This window comes from Pagrus major, chromosome 19 (assembly GCF_040436345.1).
Source record: "Pagrus major chromosome 19, Pma_NU_1.0".
Classification (NCBI taxonomy): Eukaryota; Metazoa; Chordata; class Actinopteri; order Spariformes; family Sparidae; genus Pagrus; species Pagrus major.
The window spans coordinates 12,929,522-12,952,617 of NC_133233.1; the positions used below are offsets into that span (position 1 = coordinate 12,929,522).

At 39.3% G+C, this 23,096-nt stretch overlaps 1 protein-coding gene across 1 annotated transcript in view; it reads left to right on the plus strand.

Annotated features, from left to right (window-relative positions):
- The window catches only part of ctnnd2a (catenin (cadherin-associated protein), delta 2a), a 252,245-nt gene that overhangs the window by 71,244 nt on the left and 157,905 nt on the right, over window positions 1-23,096 (plus strand). Inside the window, exon 3 of the mRNA XM_073488891.1 lies at window positions 12,802-12,914. Within this exon, the coding sequence (XP_073344992.1) occupies window positions 12,802-12,914 (113 nt within the window). The remainder of the gene's footprint in view (window positions 1-12,801; window positions 12,915-23,096) is intronic.

Genomic DNA, 23,096 nt, shown 5'->3' on the forward strand with positions numbered 1-23,096 from the left:
AAATCTTCACCATATAACTAGCCCTACTTGACATTGCACTTCATGCGGTGTGACCGATGTGCATGTGCACATTGCAATGTCAATGCTGAAATTATATATTGTGCAGCCCTATTGTCAACCATCCTTTTCCTCTGCCCACATTTAATATATATATGTTCATTAAATCACTGGCCGTACTGCTATACCTTCACACATTAATTAAATTGTATTGATTTACAGTACAATCATTTTAAAAGGATTTTCTACTTATCTACCAAGGTCTACACGATTGTTGAAGACAAAGTGACTGACTTGCTCTAAAAAGGATGACTAATTGGACATTATCTTATTTAAACAAAGACCCTGTTTTATAGATCTGTTTAACAGCTGCAAACCTCATTAAATCACTCTGAGATAATGTCTTCGGAGAAGGCTGAAGATATCAAATTGACCAACTAAAACCATTGGAGGAATTCATTCCTTGATTAATATAATTTAAAAAGAAGAAAAACATAACTAAGCTTTGGGTTAATGGTAGCTACTGAATTTAGTACTTAATTATCAGTGGAATTTCACAGTTGTATTAAGTATCACATAAGACCTTGATCAAGTGTTTGCTATGTACTTTTTAAAGTTATTTTTTTATATGAAACTTCTTGTAGCCTGCCTGAGCTTTGTTAAGGTTTTGGAGTTCTAAAAAAAACTCTTATCGTGGAAGAACACCCGCACACTTAAATCAATGCAGCTTTCACATTCACTGGCTAAGCATTCATTCTGCAAGACTTCATCAGAGCATGCTGTCTCCTCAGTGTTACAGGTTAGATTTGTGTTCATTATAAGACAGCAGGTTCCAGGTCCAAACTTTTGATTGTCTGTTGAGCTTGAAAAAGAAGAACCAGATGGAAGAAGAAGAAAAAAAAAACAAAACGCAAACATTGATTTCTTTTCATGGATATAAAGTTCCACCTACAGTCCATCAGGCTGTCAGATGTGATGTCAAACTATGGGAGAAATAACATGGACAGTGCCTTGTGCTTCTCTCGCCGGTGACATTTATTCAGTCTACCAATAACGGTGGTCTTAATAAATGCCACGGAAATGAAAGAAGTGGTTTCTTCATTTTATTTAATCAATGTACATTACCTCACCATAAATCCTGACACTAGCAGTAAAGTGTAGTTTAAATGGTTCAGTTGATGGCAGGCAAGTTACTGAAAGCTATGGAACTTAACTCATCTGTACATTTAGATCTTATTTAGCATTAAGTCCTGCTGTTATAGCACTGTGGGGACAAAATAATGTTTGCTGCTTTGTTCGATTACTGCACAGTATTGCATGTGTGTATTTTTTGTATTCCAAGTGCAAGTGCACATGCAATACAGAGTTTTATCAAGGGGCTACAATATTATGTTTGTTCCTGTCTGCTTGCCTATGTGGGTATTATTCAATTGTCTATTAAACAGAGAGCAAGCGTAGGAGAGAAAAAGGGATGAAAGTATTTACAGTGGGGACCGTGTAGTGGATAGCCTTCCCTGTACAATGCACACTAATTAGACAATTCATCACAAGTTAAATACAGTAGAACTTTTACACAGTATTTATGGAGAGAGAGTTAGAGATTAGTTTGTGTTCCACATGTCAAAACTAAACAATCTGTTACTCCAGACAGTTAATCATGAAGGAGTTAATCACTGTCGCACTTCACCAACAGGTTCACACACGTTCAATCAAACATGCACCAATGAACACACACAGGCATTGAGGAGCTGGGCAAAATAGGCTGAACCGAATGACATTAACAAAGACAGGCAATTTTTCAGGGGGCTGCCAATTAGAAGTATGTGTCTGCTCCTACAGAGGTTTGACAATGGTCTTTTGTGTATGTGAGTTTTCTAAAGTGCCAGACTTTCAAGGCCAGAGAACAACAGGTGCAATCAGCTCGGACTGACAAAAGATTTGATTCTGCAAGTAAAACACTTACAAAGTATGACAACCTAACTGTGTGCAAAGACAACAAAGACACTTTTATCTTTTGTGTGCATAATGTAAAGACATAAGAATACGAACCTCATATTCTAAATAAATATGATAGCCTGTATAATACATAATAAGAGACACATGTATTGTCATTCTTATAACATGCCATGATTTGACAATCATATTATGATAAAGTCTAGGGTGTATTACTATTTTTGAACATCATTAAAACATTGGGTATACTGTAGAAGTTGTATCGAAAAAAAATATTGTCTTCGCCTGTCCTACCATATCCAAATTTTGCCTTCTTTTTTTTTTGGTATTCCCCCCTTTTTTTTTTTGCTCTTGTCTTATGTAACATTGACAGACCAAAGCTATGCTAATATGTGGCCATGTGCGCGTGTGCGTGTCTGCATGTGTGTGTCAAACAGGCTGATGCAGGGTTTACTAGTTTGCAGCACACAAACCCAAACTCACAAACACATACAGTAAACTTGTGTGCTCACACACACACACGCACGAGAGAGAGACATTCTGGAACAAGGAGAGATTGATAGAGTGACAGAGTGAGGGAGCGAAATTGGAGACTAAGAGAGAGAGATGATTTTATTTTGCCCACTGAGCCCTTAAATTATTTAACGAGGGAGAGATCTGTCAGAGTATTGCTGTGTTTGTGTGTTGAATATTTATAATGCATATAAAACTGTTATGGCCCAGCTGTTGGCAGCCATACGTCTCAGGTCTGTGCAGTTTTTTAAAGGAGCATTTGAATCCAAAATCTAAACAGATACAGCTGCTTCCTCTGGTCATCAACAGTGGTTCACTCATAACTTGACCAGAGTTTGGAGGTATGATTTATAAAATTATGGTAAATATTTTCAGCATGCCCCCTGCCTCATGAATAGCTTATTTTTGACTGTTCAGTGATGTGACTCTTTGATTTGGCTTTCTTTGAAGCTGTTTTCCTGAATTCCTCTTTGCCTGGACCAGAGATATTTTAATCCTGGGCTCATATTTATCAAACAACTCAGAATCACTCCTAGGACTCGCACTGAAAGTTTGAGTAGAACTAAAAATACTCCAAACTCAGAGCAGATCATGTGAAGTGGTTCTGAAGTTTTCTCCACTGCTTTGAGTAAGGATTACAAGTTTTCCTTTGGGAATGAATGACATCATTTTACAACTTTAATACCTTAAAATTAAATGATATGGTTTACATACGACAGTTTGTAGATCATTTGATGCAGGAGACATTGAGTAAATCACATAAAATACCTTCAACTGTGGGTATGTTGTAAGTTTTTGCCAAAACTTCCTGTCAACTGCCTCCTTAGCAAAACACACTGCCAGTATAATGAGTCACAAAATTCAGATGGTAATAATTGGCTCCAAAGCTGTCCACACCAGACAGAATTTAAATGAGCATCAGTTATAAAAGAGGGAGACTCATCTATCCCAAAATGTGACAGAGGACCTTTTTAAATAGCTCCATGTACAGTCAAATGTTTTCTCCAACGCTGTTCTCTAGAAGCCCCTTCATTCGCCCCTAGAGTCAATTAAGCGGAAATCTACCCCAAACCAGAATTGACAGGGATTTCCTCTATGATTTGAGCCAAGTCAGTATTTGCATACATCTTTGACTTCCTCTTCCATAAAGAGAACCAGCGAATCTCATCAGCCCACAAACTCCAAGTCACTTTACTGACAACACAACTACATCTGAGGTTTTTTAGAGAGATTGGAAGAATGTATTTTAGCTGTGACATTGAAAAATTGGAGCAGCTTCAGCACTTCTGTCTTAATATTGTTCAGTCTTGCCTCATCGTTCCCTGTTTTTGCGAGACATTTGCTCTCAATACCAATGAACTTGGCTGTGAAAATTACAGGAATAAGATGATTATTTGTCTTGAAGTGTATTTTTTCTTACATTCTGTGATGTTTGTTGTGCTCTTTAAAAGCCCCCTGTCTCCTCTTAGCATGGATTGTGACAGTTGCTGTTATACAGTGAGTCTATTTGCTTCACTCATTCAGTCATTGAATTAATTTGGAAGTATTTTGCCACAAAACGTAGGCTTTATTCACAAAGCATCAAAGGACTACATGTTAATTCTTCATGTCTAAAAATTGTGATATTTGCTCAATATTCCCACTTAAATGTCTTGAATTAATATCCTTAGGAGTGGTAGATCTGGCTCAAAAATGATATCATGATCTTTTCAATCACAGACTCAGTCCAAGAATTGTAATCTTTTTTCAAAATTTTGCAGTGCATTTCAGATTGCCTTCTAGACAGCCAAATTTGCAATAGCCTATGAATTTATGAATTTATTCATTTGCACGATTGCATCACAATATTGCATTCAGTATATTTCTTTATTGGCACAAGCTCCTCATCCACCAGGCTAGCTCACATTGCATTATTTACAATACGTCACTCAAGAAAGAGTCATGTAAAGAAATCCATCCTATGAGCACATTCATCTTGTAGGCTGCTTCACTCTGTTGGTTTGTTCACACAACGCTCACCTGTGGGTTAGTGAGGTTATCAGAAGTTTGGAAAAAGAAAGTAGATTATGGATGCCTTCATGATCGATCAAAATACAAACTTGTATGATCACCCACCCTTATTTGCCATGTAGTTTTAGTTGCCTCACCAAAATATGTGTGATTTGAGAGTGAACTGACAAATGACCTATTTTGTGGTTTAGCAACTTTAGCAGACTTTTTTTTTTTTTTCCAAAATTCTGTCAAATTTCTTTAAATATTTATAAAAGATAGATTTTCATTTTCTACAGTATCAACCACACTTTCTTATTACAGACTGAACAATTACAGTTTACAGCTCCTTCCTCAATCTTTGTCTTTTCTGTTTACTTTGAACAGATGTCACGGAAGACTTTACTAGTAATATCCCAAAGAATTCAACTATGATTTCTTCTTATTGATGTTATTTCTTCCCTCCATTCGTGAGTCCTCCAACCAGGATTAATGAGACCCTCAGAGCAGTGTCCTAATGGTTGTTTTTTTGTGCCTCCCGTGTAGTTGTTAATTAATCTAGTTAGTGTTGTTAGGTCAATGACATAAATGCAGTGATTGTTTGATGTTCCACAAGAGCAGTTTTGACTTTTCCTTTTTCCCTCTTTGTTATTGTTGTTATTGGTACTAGTAGTAGTAGTTGGATTAGTAAAAGGAGTAGTAGCATTGTTGTTGTGTGTGTGTGTTTTGTGTTGTTTATGAGCCATAATCCCTTCAAGGGAAGTCCTTATTGTTATTATCAGTAGTGATGTGCTGCCCATTGTGTTACTGTCCTAGCCATAATCACATTAAAGAACGCCCCTCAGGTATTGCTGTTAATGTAAATTAAATTGCGTTAGAAGCAGGCCGATACAGAAAAGGCCAGTCATCACTGGGATTGGAAGGAATAGCATCTCTGGTGTAACAACAAAAATGAATCATGTGTTATGGAAAAAGATAGGTGTTAATGAGCAAAGTTGATGCAGAATGAAGCCAGACCACGCTGTGTAATATTTCTTTGTCTACTATCACCATTTGCCAGATGGCAAGAGCACCTGCGAACACACCGACACACAGATGCACACACGAGCAGTCATATACAGTCGTGCAGGCGCACACATTATGCACGCAAACATTAATTTTTGTTCTGCACTCTGTATGAGGACCACACACTGGCTGTACATTCTTTACATTTATTCCTAACACTAATATTAACCCTAAGCACATGATCTAAAATCTATTGCTTTAATCGTTCATTCTTGTTTCTTTCAGTGTGGATCCTCTTATTTGGAGGAGAAAACAAAAGTGTATAATGTATAATGGCTACCCAAACTGGTTGGAGTGATACAGATACAGGGATTCTGAGTACATTATTCAGGACCTGTTTCATCAAATGACTGATCAAGGTTCATGCTGTCTCGTCATTATCTTGCAATAAACAGGATTTATCTTTAAAGCAAAACCTAAACTGAGTGACTTCACACAAAAAACAGCCTTACTCAAAAGTCTACAACCAGGTGTTTGATCTCACAAAGTTCAAGAACAGGAGCACACATGCCCCATGGCAGGTAACAGTAAACCTTCGTGTTCACACTCGGACATACAATACCAATATTGAGGGGGAAAAAAGGCATTAACATGATCAGGGTATTCTGGTAATCAGTTTTCCTTTCTTCTTTCTCTTTTTCTTGTTCACTCTTTTTTGCACACTCAGAGGGAGTGGATCAGGTAACCCTCCCTCAGCCATCATCTCATGTGACTTTCATCAATAGAGACATCTCAGTGTCCTCTGTCTTTCTTCCCTGCTGTCTCCTTTTTCCTGCCCTCCAGTTCTTGTTCCCTCCCACCCTCCTTACTGTTCCTCTACTGAATTGTGGCTGACTTTTCACTCTCATTAAAGTGACAGACAAGAAAAGCAGACAGGGGAGGGAGGGGCCGAGAAATGAATCTCGGCTAAATTGGAACCATACCTAAGTTACGTGAACCGCAGCTGTAAGTTTAGAAAGGAGTAAGAGGGGAGATTGCAACTGTGTGGGCAATTTCAATATGCATGGGAGTGACGGAGTAGAGGAGAGTGACCTTTTTACCAGCTCCTATTCACACTCCTTCATTCCACTCATCCCATCACAGTTTTTTTCATTCCTCTTCTCTGATTGAGGAAAGGGAGAGAAAGAATGAAGGAGCGAGAGAGTGTTACTTCTCAACTAGAAGGTCATAGCTCTGTTTGATAGCCTTTTGTCTCCCGTCCAAAAACAGCACTGTTAATAGCTGCCCATAGGCCACTTTATAATGATTGGGCCTTATCTGTAGACACACACAGACAATCACGCACAGACAGCACACAGTGTCTTTATGGTGGCACGTGGGAAAATTAAGCTTAAGTGGAGGAAGAACTATACTGCTGTTGGTTCTTGAACATTGGTTAAATTGAATGGGACCGTGGCTGCTATGTAGCCCATTTAAAACTCTTATACATGGCCCACTGGCCTCATATTTATTGCATGTGTATTGTTAGGTGTTGCTTGTGTTTTGATTTGAAAAAACTTAATCCGAACATTATCCAATAAAAATAGATTATGTTGATCAAGGTGTGAAGTTTATACTTTTCATTGATGACTTAAACACTGGTGTGATTGTCAAAGAGTGCTTTGGTCTTGATTTCCTCAGCAATTTGTCCTATTGTTTATTATTACCTGACTAACAGTAAGAACTTTGTGGCATTTTATACTGTTTACCAATGTGGAATGTCACATTATCAAAAGCGCTTCATAGTAATTTCAGTGCTACCAAGTTAACATAGGATTTCGAAAGAAATTGCCTTTTTTTTATCTATTTCATTTTCACCCTCTGCTTATTTTTTTATTTCAGAGAAACTTGGCTCAGAGGCTTTACTCTTGGATAATGTGATGCTCCCTGGATCCCTGTAGGGGGATTTCCTTTTCTGTCGTCCTCCTCCACCGGGAGGTCAGATATCGGCTCTGTGTTGTGTCTGTGGAGCAGGTCGGGTTTAGTGCCTTGCAGAAAGACAATGGAGCAGAGTAGAGGATTTTATATGAGCATATACAGGTGCATATACAAGTACAAATTTGCTGGGCCCCAGGTTTGCATATACAATAGGTGCCCATATACAATATACAGTATATTACTTAATACTGTATATGCATGTGGGATTGACTTAGCAAATTTATGTATCATTTTTTCTACACCAGTTTATATTTCAAATGCAGCTCTGTGTTCGTTGTAACACAGACAGCAAGAGCTGAAAGTCCACAGAGCCGTACCATTGTTTTCCTTGCTGTGCTGCTGTCTAATTAGCATTAATTGCCTAATGAAACATTCTTGAAAATGAAATGGAAATGATTGCTGAGGTGAAACTGAAACGGACGAAAGTGAAGTAAATATTGCTCACCAAGAAACCTGAGGAGACATCAGGTGTTGGTAAATTGTTTTCTCTGTCTGATGTTGACTTTGGCACCCAGGGAGCACTGCAAAACAATGTCAGATCAGACCACTGGTAAATAACTCAAATGGAGTAAGCATGTTCCAAAAACTGTCACCTCTCGTAACCAGAAGGAAGCATGTTCGAAGCACACACAGTTTGTGTAGTTGCTACCACTGTTGATACAGTTAAGTTTCAGAAAACTGAGTACAAATGGATTTTGGCGCGTATATTTATAGAAGGGGGAAAATAGAGCTGCTTAAGGTTGTACTGAATCGTTGTACTATTATATTATACTACTATTGGTAGTGTTCTTCGCTGTTGTAAATCAATGTCAGTATCCACACAGAGTACACTACACACAGCAGTAGACAATATACATTATTTCACTCTAAAGCACTTGTGGCTAGCCACCAGCCCACACCCTCTGCTTTTGTAGGAGAAAGACTCAAATACATACACAGACACCTCTCTAAGAGCAGTGTAGGTATGTGAAAGGGCAGGGACTGCGTGTGGGAGGAGTCAGGACCTAATTTATAATGCTGGGGCGGTGGATGGGAATCTACAGTTGCCATAGAGACCTTTGTGGCTGAGTGCGGGTGCTGCTTTCTGCCTCCTATTCATATCCTGAGAGGGAGGCGGTGACACAGGAACACAACACATGCACAACATAGTGGAATCCAACACCTTGTGCATTTTGATAGAAACACACAACAAAGCACAAAGAGCGCCTGATGAAACTCCCAGCTCATCACTTTTGGATCTGTTGAACTGTGCACGGATCAAGGTAAAATATACTGCTGTGTACAAAACAAATTGTTTGGTAATTAGGTTACAACTGATGAAATCAACAGGGGTTTCATGAAATACGCATCAAAATAGCAGGTATGGCAAGTTTAATGTTTTGATTTGTACGCTGATGAGATCACATGAAAGTGATCTTAGCAGTGATCAGAATTGTTGCACTGTTCTTATCGGGTTTGAAATTCAAAACATTTTAAAGCATGGTAAGGAGGATAGTCGTCTTCATCCTAGAGACAGCTTGGTTGTCTTCCTTAAATGTATAGCAAGAAAACAAAATTACTGCTTGTCTCCACATATACTTTCCAGAGTTATAAGGCTTTTGGCAGCTGTGTAGTAATATGACACACCTTTCTGTCTTTGTGTGTTTCGATATTTCAAATAATTCACACCAGTCTAGTTTTCTTTTGTCTTTGGTCCTTCTTCAGACCATTTATTTTGGCATGCCAACTTCAATTACTTGTATATGTAACTGTAATTGTTGTATTGCAGATGTGTGTTGTGCTGAAAATGTAACTCAATCAACTAAGTTCTGAAAAATATTACAGACTTTCTTTTAAGTTACTTAAGTTAGTTAAGTTACTAATCATTTCTCAAAGATTTCTCATGTGTAATTACTGTACGATCTTAACAAGTGTTGTGTTATAGCTATTTCTATCTCGATTTACTGCTGTTCACAACTCACAAGACAATACAAAGACAGAGGTGTAGGTTTCCAAATCCCACAAGGGGGATGATCTTTTAGCATCCTTAATTATAGATAAAACACAAAGCTACAGACAGAGCCCCTGAACTACTGAATGAAGCATCCTGTTCCTACATTAGTTATGATGGCTTCAGATGTGCACTTTACTGTCTTATAGTTTCAGCTAATCAGAATCCACAGCTGCATATAATTGAACAAGTCAGTTAAACTCACTCATCTGGTCGAATTGCTGGTCCTGTCCCTTGGCCGGTTTATAAATGTGCATTTGAAAGTGTTTGTCAGTAGCAGTTCAACCTAATAGGCATTATTTATGGTAACATATCAACAGCAAACCCCTACCTTAGGCAAAGGGGTTGGAATAAATAAAACGTGTGACAAAGGGTTATGCATAATTTAACAAATATCACCCCGAACTGGCCTAACAGGTTTCCCATCTGTTTTGGCGTTCAAGCATTACCATGTTACCTTAGAAGGCATTTAAGATACTTTACCGTTGGGGCATTATACATCATCAATTAGCATAATGCTACTTTAGGTGCAGGGATTTGCATTTTTACACCTTGAGGATTTAAAGCGGTTGCAGCTGTGGCAAACAAGGTGACAAAGCAGTCTGCTGTGGGAGAGCCGAGCGGGGCTTTGAAGCGAGGTGCCTCACTGTAAAACAAAGCTGTAATTTAGTATTACGGGTCCAGAGGGTTTAATAGACCCTGCTCAAATTCCTAGCATCACCCCGCTTTGCAAATCATAGGGGTGGCTGAACCTGCTACTTTGTTGTTCACATGTATGAGATTTATTCTGTCGCAGGTAGAGCAAGCAAAATCTAGAGAGGAAGAGGCTGCTGACAGGAGGGAGAGCTGTGAATGGGAAAAGCAAGGAGAGTAGAAAGAAGCTTTAGAGAAGAAGGTGGGATTTGTGTCTGGCTAGTGATGTAATGGCACAGGTTTTTCTATGTGAGCTTACAGCATATGAGCAGTATACTGACGCGTTTCCATATATCATAAAGTATGTGGTAATGCCTCACAGATAAAGGAATCTCCGACTGTGAGATCAATGAACTACTACTTCTTGTTCTACATATGTATGTGTCAGGGGCTTGCTTTTGGCACTTAAGTGGATGTGTGTGTATGTGAGCGAGAGAGAGGAAGAGAAGAGAGAGAAAGCAACAGCATAAATGTGTGTAGGAGAGAAAGACAGGCATAGAGGGAAATAAAGAGTGTGCATATTTATGAGCAACTGGTTGCTCTAAGCGTGCGTGCAAAAGGGGTGAGGGAGATGAATTGCATTGTGCTCTGTGGTGTTGGGATGGAGAGGGGATTGAGATTCGAAACTTGTGATAGCGACTGGGGATCAAGTCATTCAGCACTTCAAATGGCTTCGAGAAAAAACAATTGAACCAGCACACACTCTCCACGTCTCGCTCACGCGTCTCCCTCTCTCTGGGTCTCATACACACATGCACTCAGTCATACATACACAATATTTTAGGTGGGGTTGAGTTCACTGCACTATTGATCCACTTCCATGCAGTTTGAATGCAACACACACACTCATGCATGCACATACTTACATTGATTTCTGGTTTGAAATCTCATCTGTCGGGCTCATAGCTTGATGATTGATATGGAACTGTCAGTAAGTCACTTAAATAGCCAATGCATCAACACACACACACACACACACACACACACACACACACACACACACACACACACACACACACACACACACACTAATCGTGTTGGATTAAGAGTGATGCATTCAGGGGTAGTCAGAGTGAAAGGGACACACTTATGCCTTCCCTGGAATCTGTCATCCATGCAGCCTTAAGCAAGCAGCTCCCCAGTGTTTGGCATGGGTGTAATGTGGCAGGAACATGTAACTTGCCAGACTGTAGCCGCACATAAAACCATTTATAGATGTGTGCAGACCGACTGAAGCACTGTAGCAAAACAGCAAAAAATAAAAACAACATTTTTTTATTGGCTTATAAGATCTCCATGAGTTTTAATGCTTGCCACATGCTTAAATACAGTACAGCAGATTATAAAACCATAAGACTGGACTAAACAACTCTGAAAAGTTATCATGTCAGTTGTCATGTTTTTTCCAGGGCTTGTGCCAACAACAACAACAACAACTAAAATATAAACTTATATGATGCAAAATTTTAGTTTTGCCTCCGCTGTTAACACATGGAGAGATTGTTGAGCATGTGAAGCATTTTTTTCCCTCTCACCACACAAGTGCCTCATCGCACCACACACACCATGGGGCCATGAAAATGTGGACTGATTAGAGACAGTTTTCTACACTATTTGTGAGAGGGCAGGTAGGACACATCATAACGAATCATAGTGTTTTTGCGTTTTAATGCTGTTTAAATGTAGACTATATATATGCTATTAAAACCTCTGTCTGGTAGTTGTTCAATATGGCCGGAATTCTCTAGACAAAAACAAGCCTAGCGTAAATTCTTAGTAGAACTACATAATTTATAAATCCAAGTCATTTCTGATGTTCTTTGTGTTGCAGTGACCTGTAGTCTGTAGTTTGTATTATCCTCCCTTGTCACATGCAGTTTACTATGTGATTTGTGAAATCTTTTAATGCAAAAAAATCTAAAAGTTTGTATTAAGCGCCATAAATTCCATTGCTCAAAAGTTATATTTGATTTTAAAAGAGAATTGAGCCAGTAAATGTATGTCACTTTTCCAATAAGCACCTTTCTTTGTTGAACGAAGCAGGAAAACAGTTCGTCTGGAAATAACAAAAGCATTTCATGAAGAGATTCCACAAATATCTTCGTTAGACAAATTTACAGTTTGTAACCCAGTTTCTCATGGAGTGCTTCAACTGCTCCAGTTGACAACCCTCCGCACCAAACAGCGGATAGGATTAAAGGGCTTTTTTGTGCATACATTTAGAACACTTTCAACCAGTCACTCTGCCTCACGCCTTTTCTCACCTGTCAATCATGCTCATGTTAATGATCACACTTCATTTTAACTGTCGCAAAGCTGTCTTCCAGCCCTAAGCTGTTTCCATGACCTGCGGCTGACAATGCTTTACTTCTCCTATGACAAGTGCAAAAGCAACTTATTATTCACATGGAAATACTCTTCCGATTCTGTTAGCTGGCTCTTAAAGGTTACTATCACTCATTAGAAAATAATATTTATTGTTTTAACAACTTTAATATCCCACCTCCTCCACTAATGACCAATCAGATGGGAAAGAACAAAAACGATTTTTGAGAAAGTAAAGATAAACTTTAGCATCACTTCCATTCTGAGGAGCTTCCCAGCAGAATCTCAGCTCTCTCTCTTACACTCTTGCTCTCTCTTGCCCAGTCTAACATACATTTTGTCTTTCTCCTTTTCTTCAGGAGCTTCAGTTTGAGCGCCTGACCAGGGAACTTGAGGCTGAGCGTCAGATTGTAGCCACCCAGCTGGAGAGATGCAAGCTGGGATCAGAGGCAGGCAGCATGAGCAGCATCAGGTAACGTGCACACCCTGTTTTTCTGTGTGTCTGGTGTTGTAGGGAGGGGGTATCACAGTTTCCCCATCTTGGTTGGGTTTTTGTGCAGACAGGATATTGTTTCGTGTACGTGTATATGTGCTTGTGTGTGTCCTTCAACACATGCACAAGAGTGTACATCAATTGTGAATCTTAGTTTTGTGTGCGTGTGAGCATGTGCCCCCCACCGACACACGAGTGTATAATCTTAGAGCATGATGGAACACGTTCTGGGTCCTTCATGACACTAACGCTGACTGCACCATTATATACTTTCACCACACGTACGTACACACACACACTCTACGGCATACACACCCTGGGTGTTTTCTCCTCAGTTCTGTGGAGTGATGTTACTGGAAAAGAACAGTGTTCCCCCTGCTGTGGTGTGCATTTATCAGCTGGATGGATTGGAACAGCACTGAGGTTGCAGGCAAAAATCACACACACAGATAACCGCCCAAGTACACACACACATCGATGGTGTTACATGGGGTAAAATAACACTGAATTTGCAGCAAGCTTTACACACACTCTACACAGACAGACGCATGACATAACGATGTGAGATTCTGGTAAAACACTTCACAACATGCACACTCTCACATACTGCGCTGATACACACAGCAATGATAGTTCCTGAGGGCTTGATATAACAGACACATCAACATAACTCTTGGCAACACACCTTCACCCACACATATACAGTACATGGTCACAAGAAGTCCTCTTAGAGACTTAGATTGCAACAGAGACTCGGGTCAAGCATTAGTATTACATTTCCTGGGACCCCTTTTGTCATATTACAGCATTAATTAGCATATTAGACACAGCCACGAAACCCCTTTAGAATATTTCATTATGTTCCCTGTTTGTAAGTCTGACCTTTCTGCTGCCAAAATAATTTTCAGATGAGGGAATGAGAGCTCTTAACAGAAAGAGGGAGCAAAGATGAAGGAGGGATGGATGGAGGAGAGGAGATGTATGCGAGTAGCATGCTAATTTAGAATTTTATGCTAACAGCTCAAACCTTGAGCTCAGTATCAGCACCTCTCCTTTCACTAAATCACTGTCCCCTCACATTCGCTGTCATACAGGCGTTGTCTCCCTGTAAATAAAAATCCTGAGTAGAAGTAAAGTTTGTTGGAAAGTTGGGATACATTTGATACATTTGTGTGTATGTGTATGTGTGTTTTTGTGTTCTGCATGAATTTTGCCATGATGTCAAAGAGTCAGGTTCATATAAATTCGGCATCCCTCTGACTCCCTCAGGCAGCTGATTGCATAAGTACACAAACCCTGAGGGGGGCGGCCAGGGAAACAGAGCACACTAGGAAAAAAAGACACTTTTGAACAATCCCAATTCATTTTGTTTACTCCACCTAAGTTCCAGATGAGACTTTTTGGGGAAAGTTCAGAGATTCCCTTCCTGGGTTTGTGTTGAAGTTTCAATACATGTTATTATAGCTGAATAGTGATTTAAAAATAACCTGAGCACCAGCATCACAGACAGAGCTACATACCGTAACTACACTGTATGTATTTACAGAATTTACCCGTGTCCATTTGGGTTGTTCGTTGGATGGTTTGTCAGCAGGATTACACAAAAACTGCTGAAAGGATTTCAACGAAACTTTAATGGAGGATGGAAAACTGCCGTATTTAGGTGGCTGGTATTTGTGAGTGATCACACTTTGATGCAGATCTAAGTAAGAATCTGGATCTAGAAGGTTTTTGTTTGATATTGGATTAGGCAAGTTTGAACTAAAGCGCATACCTCAACCAAGGCCCAACAGTCCCATGTTCTTACCTGAGATTCTTACTTACTTCTTATTCTTACTTACTCCGATACTTATAGCAAGAACTCAGTCAACTGTTTTTTAAGAAATGTTGCCACAAACCTGCAATCAATTTTGCAGAAAAAACGCCAATGAGACCTAGTAATCACACTTTGGCTATTGTCACCTTAATCAAAAATCTGTTAGTGAGCCACATATGTTTATTAGTGTCCTGTTGTGATTTTTGATATATAGTGGTATCTGCTGTTTCAGTTACCCTGTTGTTTACATGCCAATAAGACATACAAATAAGTCATCCCCCCAGTGATTTTAGCCAAAAAATGTAAACTAAGATGAATTTATTATTAGTTAAATTAGTTGGCTCTATATGAACTGAAGGCAGAGTTATCATAAATATGTACACCTCCATATATATTTATATATTTGCATTGATTTGTCTAAAGTTGCAGCTCATCTTTCAAACTCCTCCACTTTTTACTCTTGACTCTATGATTTGTTAGGCTTATTAGCCTGCTGTCAAGCTATCATAATTCACATATATTATTCCTATGGTTTTGGACAGGTCCGTCAATATTTTTGAATGAGGCAGCTATGAAAGCAAAGACTTCGTGGTAGAGAGATGTAGATGGCTTGTTTGGACCTGAATATATTTTATATATATGTATATATATATATATATATATATATATATATATATATATATATATGTATATGTATATGTATGTATATATACACACACACACACACATACATATATATATATATATATATATATATATATATATATAAAATTTGTGTTAATTTTCCTCACTGGCAATATCTTTTAAGGTCCTCATGTCCTCAGCAGAGGTTCAAAATTTGATAAACGTGTTATATGTTGCAACACTTTGCCACGGTTTTATCTGAACTTGTGCATCTGTTTGGGTGCTTTTGCTTTATGCTTGTGAGAATATCTGCTTGTGCATGTGTCTGTGCCAGCAATAGCCCTGTCTGCTGTCAAGTCTGCTGTCTCACAGTTGCATCATCTTATGATTATCACATCAGATATGGAGGATTGGCTTAGCTAAGCTTTTGTCTGCTGACAGCTCACTATATGCCACTGAGTCCACATCCATCCCTGTGTGCGCTCAAATTTGTCAATGCGTGTCAACTAAAGTGTGTGATGTGCATTTGTCTTTGCTAATGCATACACTCATGTGACAGCTCACCTTTGAGTTTGCCCCGTTTTTATTTATTAATTTTTTATTCCATTTTGATTGACATTATCCTTTATGCAGGTTCCACTGCCCCCCCCCCCCCCCCCCTTTTTTAAGTTCCAAGCCTAATAATAGATAATAGTGTCTGCAATATAACTGTGAATGATCAGAGAGAGTCTGATGCTATTCAAAGAGACAGCGTTAACCTTTCCCATGGTCTCCACCATCACCACTCATTTTCCTCTCCTTCATCACGGTCTCAGTGACAGGCAGTAGCTAAATATAGAGTGTAGTGGCTGGCTCTGAATGAATAGGTGTTATAATAAAGCACAGGGTAAAAATGAAGGTAGGAGGATGAGTTAGTTGGATTGGGTGGGAAAGGGGAGGCAGTTAAATAGATAGACAAACACTCAAAGTCTTTTATATATTCTACAGAGCATTTTTTGACATTTCATGAAAAACCTAGTCTCATCTTATCCTTCTAAAGATATTTTTCTCCTTTCATGACAGTCTATATACTCTCAGACAAGGTTTCCTGTGGGCTTTAAGCTGCAGCTACCATACTCACTCAGCAGTGGGTCCATTACTCTGTTAGAAGCCTGTCAGGGTGAAAGCTACCCGGTAACCTGTAGTTTTGTGTGTGTCTTTGAGTGTTAATGGTCCAAATGTGTGGGTTTTTGTATACCTTCTGTTTATGGGTTTGTATTGCACATGCTTTGAGCAAGGGCTGTGTTTGTGTTTGTGTGTCTATGTGTGTTCTCGGCATCCGCTGCAAGCTTGCGTGTCCTTAGTTGTGTTCCGCTCGATAAAGCAATTCAGGCATCTCCACGGACTCCTTCTCAGAGCTGAGGACCCTAAAAAATGCCTGACTGTGGTGCAGAAACCCAGGGCATTACTGACTAACATCTGTTCACGCTGTGAGCTGTTGGCATGCGACACACACTTTACAGGAAGGAAGCACACACTGGCACACATACACAGTCACATGCAAACACGTAGACTCCAAACGCCATGCAGAGACTAATTTATCATTTTTCTAACATTAGTGGTAAGTGGCAGCCAGTGGGAAACATTTGCTCCTGCTGTCTTTTCTGCCTGACTTGTTGTGCAGCTCAAGCCCTCAGTGCTCTTTTAAAGTGGTATGCTACTGGAGTTATGGTTGACATATTCAATTAGTATTCATCTATTTTTTTGCCATTATGCAGATGCCAAGACAGTGATATAGCAAAAATGATGCACAGGTAAGAATAGAAAATATGGACTCTAGCCAATGAGAAGTCTTTCCAACAAATGAAGAAGATAATGAAGATAATCACCCAGATAACTCGCTGCATATGTCACACTGACATTGGAGAAGGTGGACCCAAATGCAGGAGACAGCAGGCAGGCAGCTCAGTGGCAGAACTTTATTTCCACAATTAACAACAAGAACAGGTAACTGGACAAAAGGACAGGCAAACACAACAGATGACTTGACAAAGACTGAACTAAATACTGGACTTAAATAAAAACTATACTAACGAGTTAATGAGGTGCAGGTTGAGTTGAGGCAGAGAAACACAGGTGAGGGGAATCAATAGCGTAAAACAGAGAGCAGGGAAGGAGCTGATAGGCTGGGAAGAACACTTGGAACAGGGCTTGGCTAACGAAGGTGATGCAGTGCAGGTGTGGAGGGAAAGCAGACGGGGAGGAGCACAGGAACACAAACAGAACACTGGAAACAAGGCAAAGACACTGCAAAAACTCCCAAAACACATAAAATACAGAAATGACGGGATATTCAGAGGGTGATTTCAAATTCATTTTGGCATGTCACTTGCCTTTGATGTACAGTATACTATATCTTTAAGGATTGAATTTGATATATTGGTCAAAACTGGGAGAAGTCAACATATGGAGACACCCAGCTTGTTGAGTTTTAGACACAATAGAATAGTGTAAAACTTCCAGCAAGCCTTCATATCAACAATAACAGCATAACAGTAGATAACAATGACAGTATTCCATACATTGCTCAAATACACAGCAGAACGAAATTACGTTGCTCATGAATGTAATTGAAAAACTAGAACAACTGAAAAAAGTAAAATATAATGAGTTTATTAAAATCAATACAACCTACTTTAGTAAAATATTTGCTCTGTGAATTTTTTTAACTGTGCATGTTTTTCAGTTGTCAGATCGTTTTTTTTTTTTTTTAATGAACAATCAAATAAATCGTCCATAAAACTGAAACACATTTCTTGATGCACTAGTTGTCACAGAGAGAAACAGATTCTACATGTACCTCACTGTTTTTTTTTTGTTTTTTTTGCAGTTCACTGAGATATAATGCAGATAAATGTACAGTTCCTTGAGAGAATCAGATCATTGAAGCTCCCATGGCTTTTGTCTGCCTTGCAGTGACCTTGCTAGGCGTTCTGGGACGCATTATTGGCACATTAAAACACTGCCTGTGAACTGTTGAGGAAATAATGTGAAGCTGGCCACTAAGCTAATCGTAACTCGAGGCAGTAAATTATCAAGGCCATATATGAGATGTCACGTAAGCTTATGGATTCACTGGCTAAATTTAATTATGTTGTTGTCATATTCCATTGGCTACAAGCAAACAGTACCAGCTTGAAGCCTTGTGGCTAATATTATGGAGTATTTGTGCATATATGATGTGATAGATGATAACATTTAGATATTATAGCAATCAGTTCTGCACGCAACGTGAAAGAGACCGGGTGCAGTTTTAGTGAAGCCATGTCATTAAAGAAAAAGGGAGTAGCAGGCAGAAGTCCATCATTTTAAAGAAGAAAGGTTATGTCAGATAACAGGAATCGAAGCAGAGGAAGGCAGCCCCTCAGTTGGTATGCAGATGACAAGCGAAGTTGAGCGAAACAAATGTGACCTCTAAATGAGTGTTTTGTGGTGCTTAATGGAATTGTTAGCGTTTAGAAGAGAGAGATGGGAGTTATCAATGCTGGGGGCGGGGAAAAGCATTGCAGAAAGAGTGAGTGAAAGAGAGACAGAGAAAGAAAGGACAGAGGAGGAAAGACACAGAGAAAGAGATAGATAGCTAATAAATAGCTTTCATTACCCCGTGGCAGCCACAGAATACAGAGGGTTCATTGATTTATTATTTTTCATTTTTTCCTGTTCTCTCTCTCTCTGTGTCTTTTGCTTGTTCTCGTTGTCTCATTGTCTCTCACGTTTGTCTGCTCTCACTCTAAATATCAATCTCTCTATCCTTTCCAGTTTTCATCTGTATGTTTTACAATATAATTTTGTTATCACTGTGCTAATAAACAGAACTCTCTGTATATTCACTTCCTTGCAGCACAGTATATCTGGTACTTGATCATGTATGAGCAGTTAGTGTATATGTGTGTTTATGTGTGGGATAATCACTTTTGATGAGCTCTGTTGACCAGGCCTGATCATTTATGTTTCCTGCTGTCATGTATTTATGATGGTCATGGGTTGAAGCATGTGGATTATGTCTATTCAGTAAACAGACAGATCCTTGCTTCAGGCATCACAGAATTTAAATCTACTGCTGTTGATGCAGTTTGATGTCTTTTACGCAACTAAGAATTGCAATTCAGAGGGAAAGAAAGATAAAGACATTTTTCCCTTATAATGTCCAGTGGTCATGGAAGCTCTCACCAGCAGAGAAAATGCTGCTACTAGGACATTGGTGGTGTTAGCCACACCCCATGAGGTATCATACTGTATAGGTCATAACATAATAAGAAACAAAGCATTACCTTTCAGATGCCATGTCACAGTCTCCACTGATCTTAATCTCTTTGTTCAAGTGATAATAGGTGGTTGTACATAGGTGGATACATGGTATGTTGAGCGAGTGACAAGCACACAAATATGTACATTCAGTTGTTTGCACGACCTGATGTATATGCTGCAGAACTAGTGTACAATCAACATTGATGATAGTCATCAATCAATCTGATAGACAAAAAAGTGTGTGTGTTTGTGTGTGTGAAAGAGAAAGTGAGAGAGAGAGCGCGAGGGAGAGAGTGAGGTGTAAAGTTCATGTCCTACGGCAGTAACAGCTTTCTGATTGTGTTGTTCAGACTTACACATCTGCCCGAAGACCCCTCGGGTAGGTCAGTGAAAGGTAAAGTCTGAGTTTCCAAGAGTGTGCGTGTGCACTTTATGTGAGAGAGAAAGCGAGAGAGAGAAGAGGGGAAAGAGAGAGGGAACAAAAGCAATGAGTCACCACACACACAAATGCTTGTCCTGCTGTGTGTTGGTGCCCAGTCCCAGAGCCCGTATAGGACTGTTTATTCTAATCAAGCTGTGACATTTAGTTCCACACCAGCAGGGACTTGTGCTAGTCTTTGTGCCGCATGTACGTACACTACCACACACATCCTCACACATTTCCTCACCCCACGCCCAAGACTTTTCTCATGGGCAAACACATTTACTAGACTATAAAGTTGTCCTACCCTGAGGAGCAGACATTCACACCACTGGTTTGGGCTTAGTTTTCACACACTTTAGAGTTGATCACAGCAGCTAATACCCCACAGACACATGGTGAGTGCCAGAAACAGTTTGAAAAGTCCCCTGCTTGTCTGTCATTGAATTATGTGTTGTGAGATTCCAACTAATGTTTTCTGATCCCTCTTGTGTTCTTGTTCTCTTCTCTTCTCTTCTCTTCTCTTCTCTTCTCTTCTCTTCTCTTCTCTTCTCTTCTCTTCTCTTCTCTTCTCTTCTCTTCTAAGACAATTTAACATGCTAATATTTAGCAGGAATAATGTTTACCATAGTCACCATTATAATTTAGCCTACTAACATTTTCTAATCAGAACTATACACAAAGCCCACCTAAGGCTGATGGAAATATAATTAGTTATGCTGGTATTTTGACATAAACAAAAACATTCAATAAAATGCAATTTTTATCTGATGATGGTGCTGGTTTAAAGTCAGGGCAGTATGATTTATCTTGTGGGGAGCACGAATTGCTTGACCGGATTTAAAGAAAACCTCTTCTTTGGGAGTCAAGACATTTCACTAGAAATCTAAAAAGTCTACGTCATTGTGGTGCTCAAGTAAAAGTCAGGGGATCACCGTAAATGCTACATCCTCTGGGGGCCGTGAGTGTGCGTACAGAATTTCATGGCAGTGCAGTTGTCATTGAGATATCTCAGTCTAGAAAAAAGTGATAGAGTAAAGGACTGACTGACATTGCCATCCATAGTGCTGCTGCTAACTTTCTTTGCATTTTTTGCAATTACCCAATTAAAGTGCGATTTGAAATATAACCAATTTATCATGTTGCACTGCATGGACTCAGTATATTCAAATCAGTTTTATACTGCATTATTGCATCACATTAATCTTGAAATGAGTTTAGAGACATGCATCACACACATTACTGTTTTATGTTCGATTTAATTTATTAGACGGGTACATCACATTCGGACAGCTTTTCGACTTCACCATGCAGTTATCATTTTACAGCTTTCTCTGTGCTCTCTTTCTGTCCCTGACCACCCTCCTGTTTTTGCCATGGCTAAAATACTATCCAATTACATTCCTTTATCTCGCTATACCCCACTCTCGTCTCCTGCGTTGGGTGATAATAGAGGGATCCATCACACCATTAGCTCCAGGCGGTTTTATAAGCTCAGCAAAATGCTGCATAGAGAGAACTCAAATTATAGGCCGCTGCATTATACCTTAAAATACGCCTTGTGTTTGGGCCTGTGTGTGTGTGTGTATGTGTGTGTCTGTGTGAGTGATGATGATACTGCGAGTCATGCTCCCCCCTAATGACTGATGATGCATTTCCAAGAGGAGAGGAGAAAAATGGTTGCAGGTGGCGACATCTCTCACACCACTGTCGTCCCCACTGTCTATCTTTCTGTTTGCCTCTCTGTGTTGTTTCATCTCTCCCCCTATCTATCTGTCTTTGCTCTTAAATTACTTCTTGGCCTTTTCGCATTTTAGTGAGAGCATTTTTTTTTCTCACATGACACATTTTACTGTATATGGAGAAACCCTGCTGTTGGCTTTGCGTTTCCTTAAAATGACTTATAGCATTGCTCAGGGCCAGGTTATTTGAATGAAATTGTCCCATTAAAGGGCATTCAGACTTAATAATATTGGGAAAATGATGTATTATTGATGTTGCTGATAAAAAAAACACTTTTATCTCAGCATCTTCAAGTAGGAAGTCAGAGGTCAGAGTCAGCTAAAGAATAACACTCAAGTGTGGGCAGGGATTTGGGGATTGATTGTTGCTCAGGGACACTTAAGCCAAGCCAATGTATACTAAGTATACTAAGAGCTTAAATCTTGCTTGCCCAGTCGATGGCTGATCCCTTGAACGCTAGCCAGAACAGTGGATGCACTGCCACTCCTTAGCATCTAGCTTTGAGAAACAATCTGCTAAAACATGAAAACAAATTGGGTGCCACCTGTCTTTGTACATTTCATTCTTTCATTTTAATGGCATGCTGCAGCCAGTCGATTTTTCTGGTTCTTCTCCTTTGTGGTGAACACAGTGCCTGCTGTACATCCTTAGAACTCATCTCATTTATTGTAAATGATGGGTCACTTTCTTATTTTACTACTATTTCAATAAAGAATTTTTCATTTTCTCAACATCTGTTATCTTGTTTGGGACAAATCCTATCCCACAGACAGCTGTCAAAGTTAGCCCAGGGCAACAACTTGAGTAACAGAACGACAAGGATTAGTAACAAGAAAGTATCAGCTAAGTGAATAAATGTTCCTCTTGTTTTCATTAGAGTACCTAGAGGATTTTGAAGCTGGCTTTCTCTTTCTACTACTGTCATTTTCCAAGCTTTCTAAGATACAACAAAGCAAAAAAGAAAACAATTATAGAAAAGGTATTCACTATTCAGTACTTTAGCTTTAACTTTAGTAATTTATCCGAGCGAGTGATACTGATAGTTTTTTGTCGCCATTGTGTCTTGCTTACAGTCTGTTAGATTGTGGAACTAAGGGTATGTCTTCTTTATTTCATCAAAAAAACAAAAAAAAACCCAACTATTTTCTGTATTTTGTGCAGAGAAAAAGTGAGACTGTCCATCTAATTCTAACAACAGAGCAGCCTCAGTAAAACTACCCTTTGTATCCATGTTAGCTTGTGACATCCTATTTGTTTATACCCTCTCAAA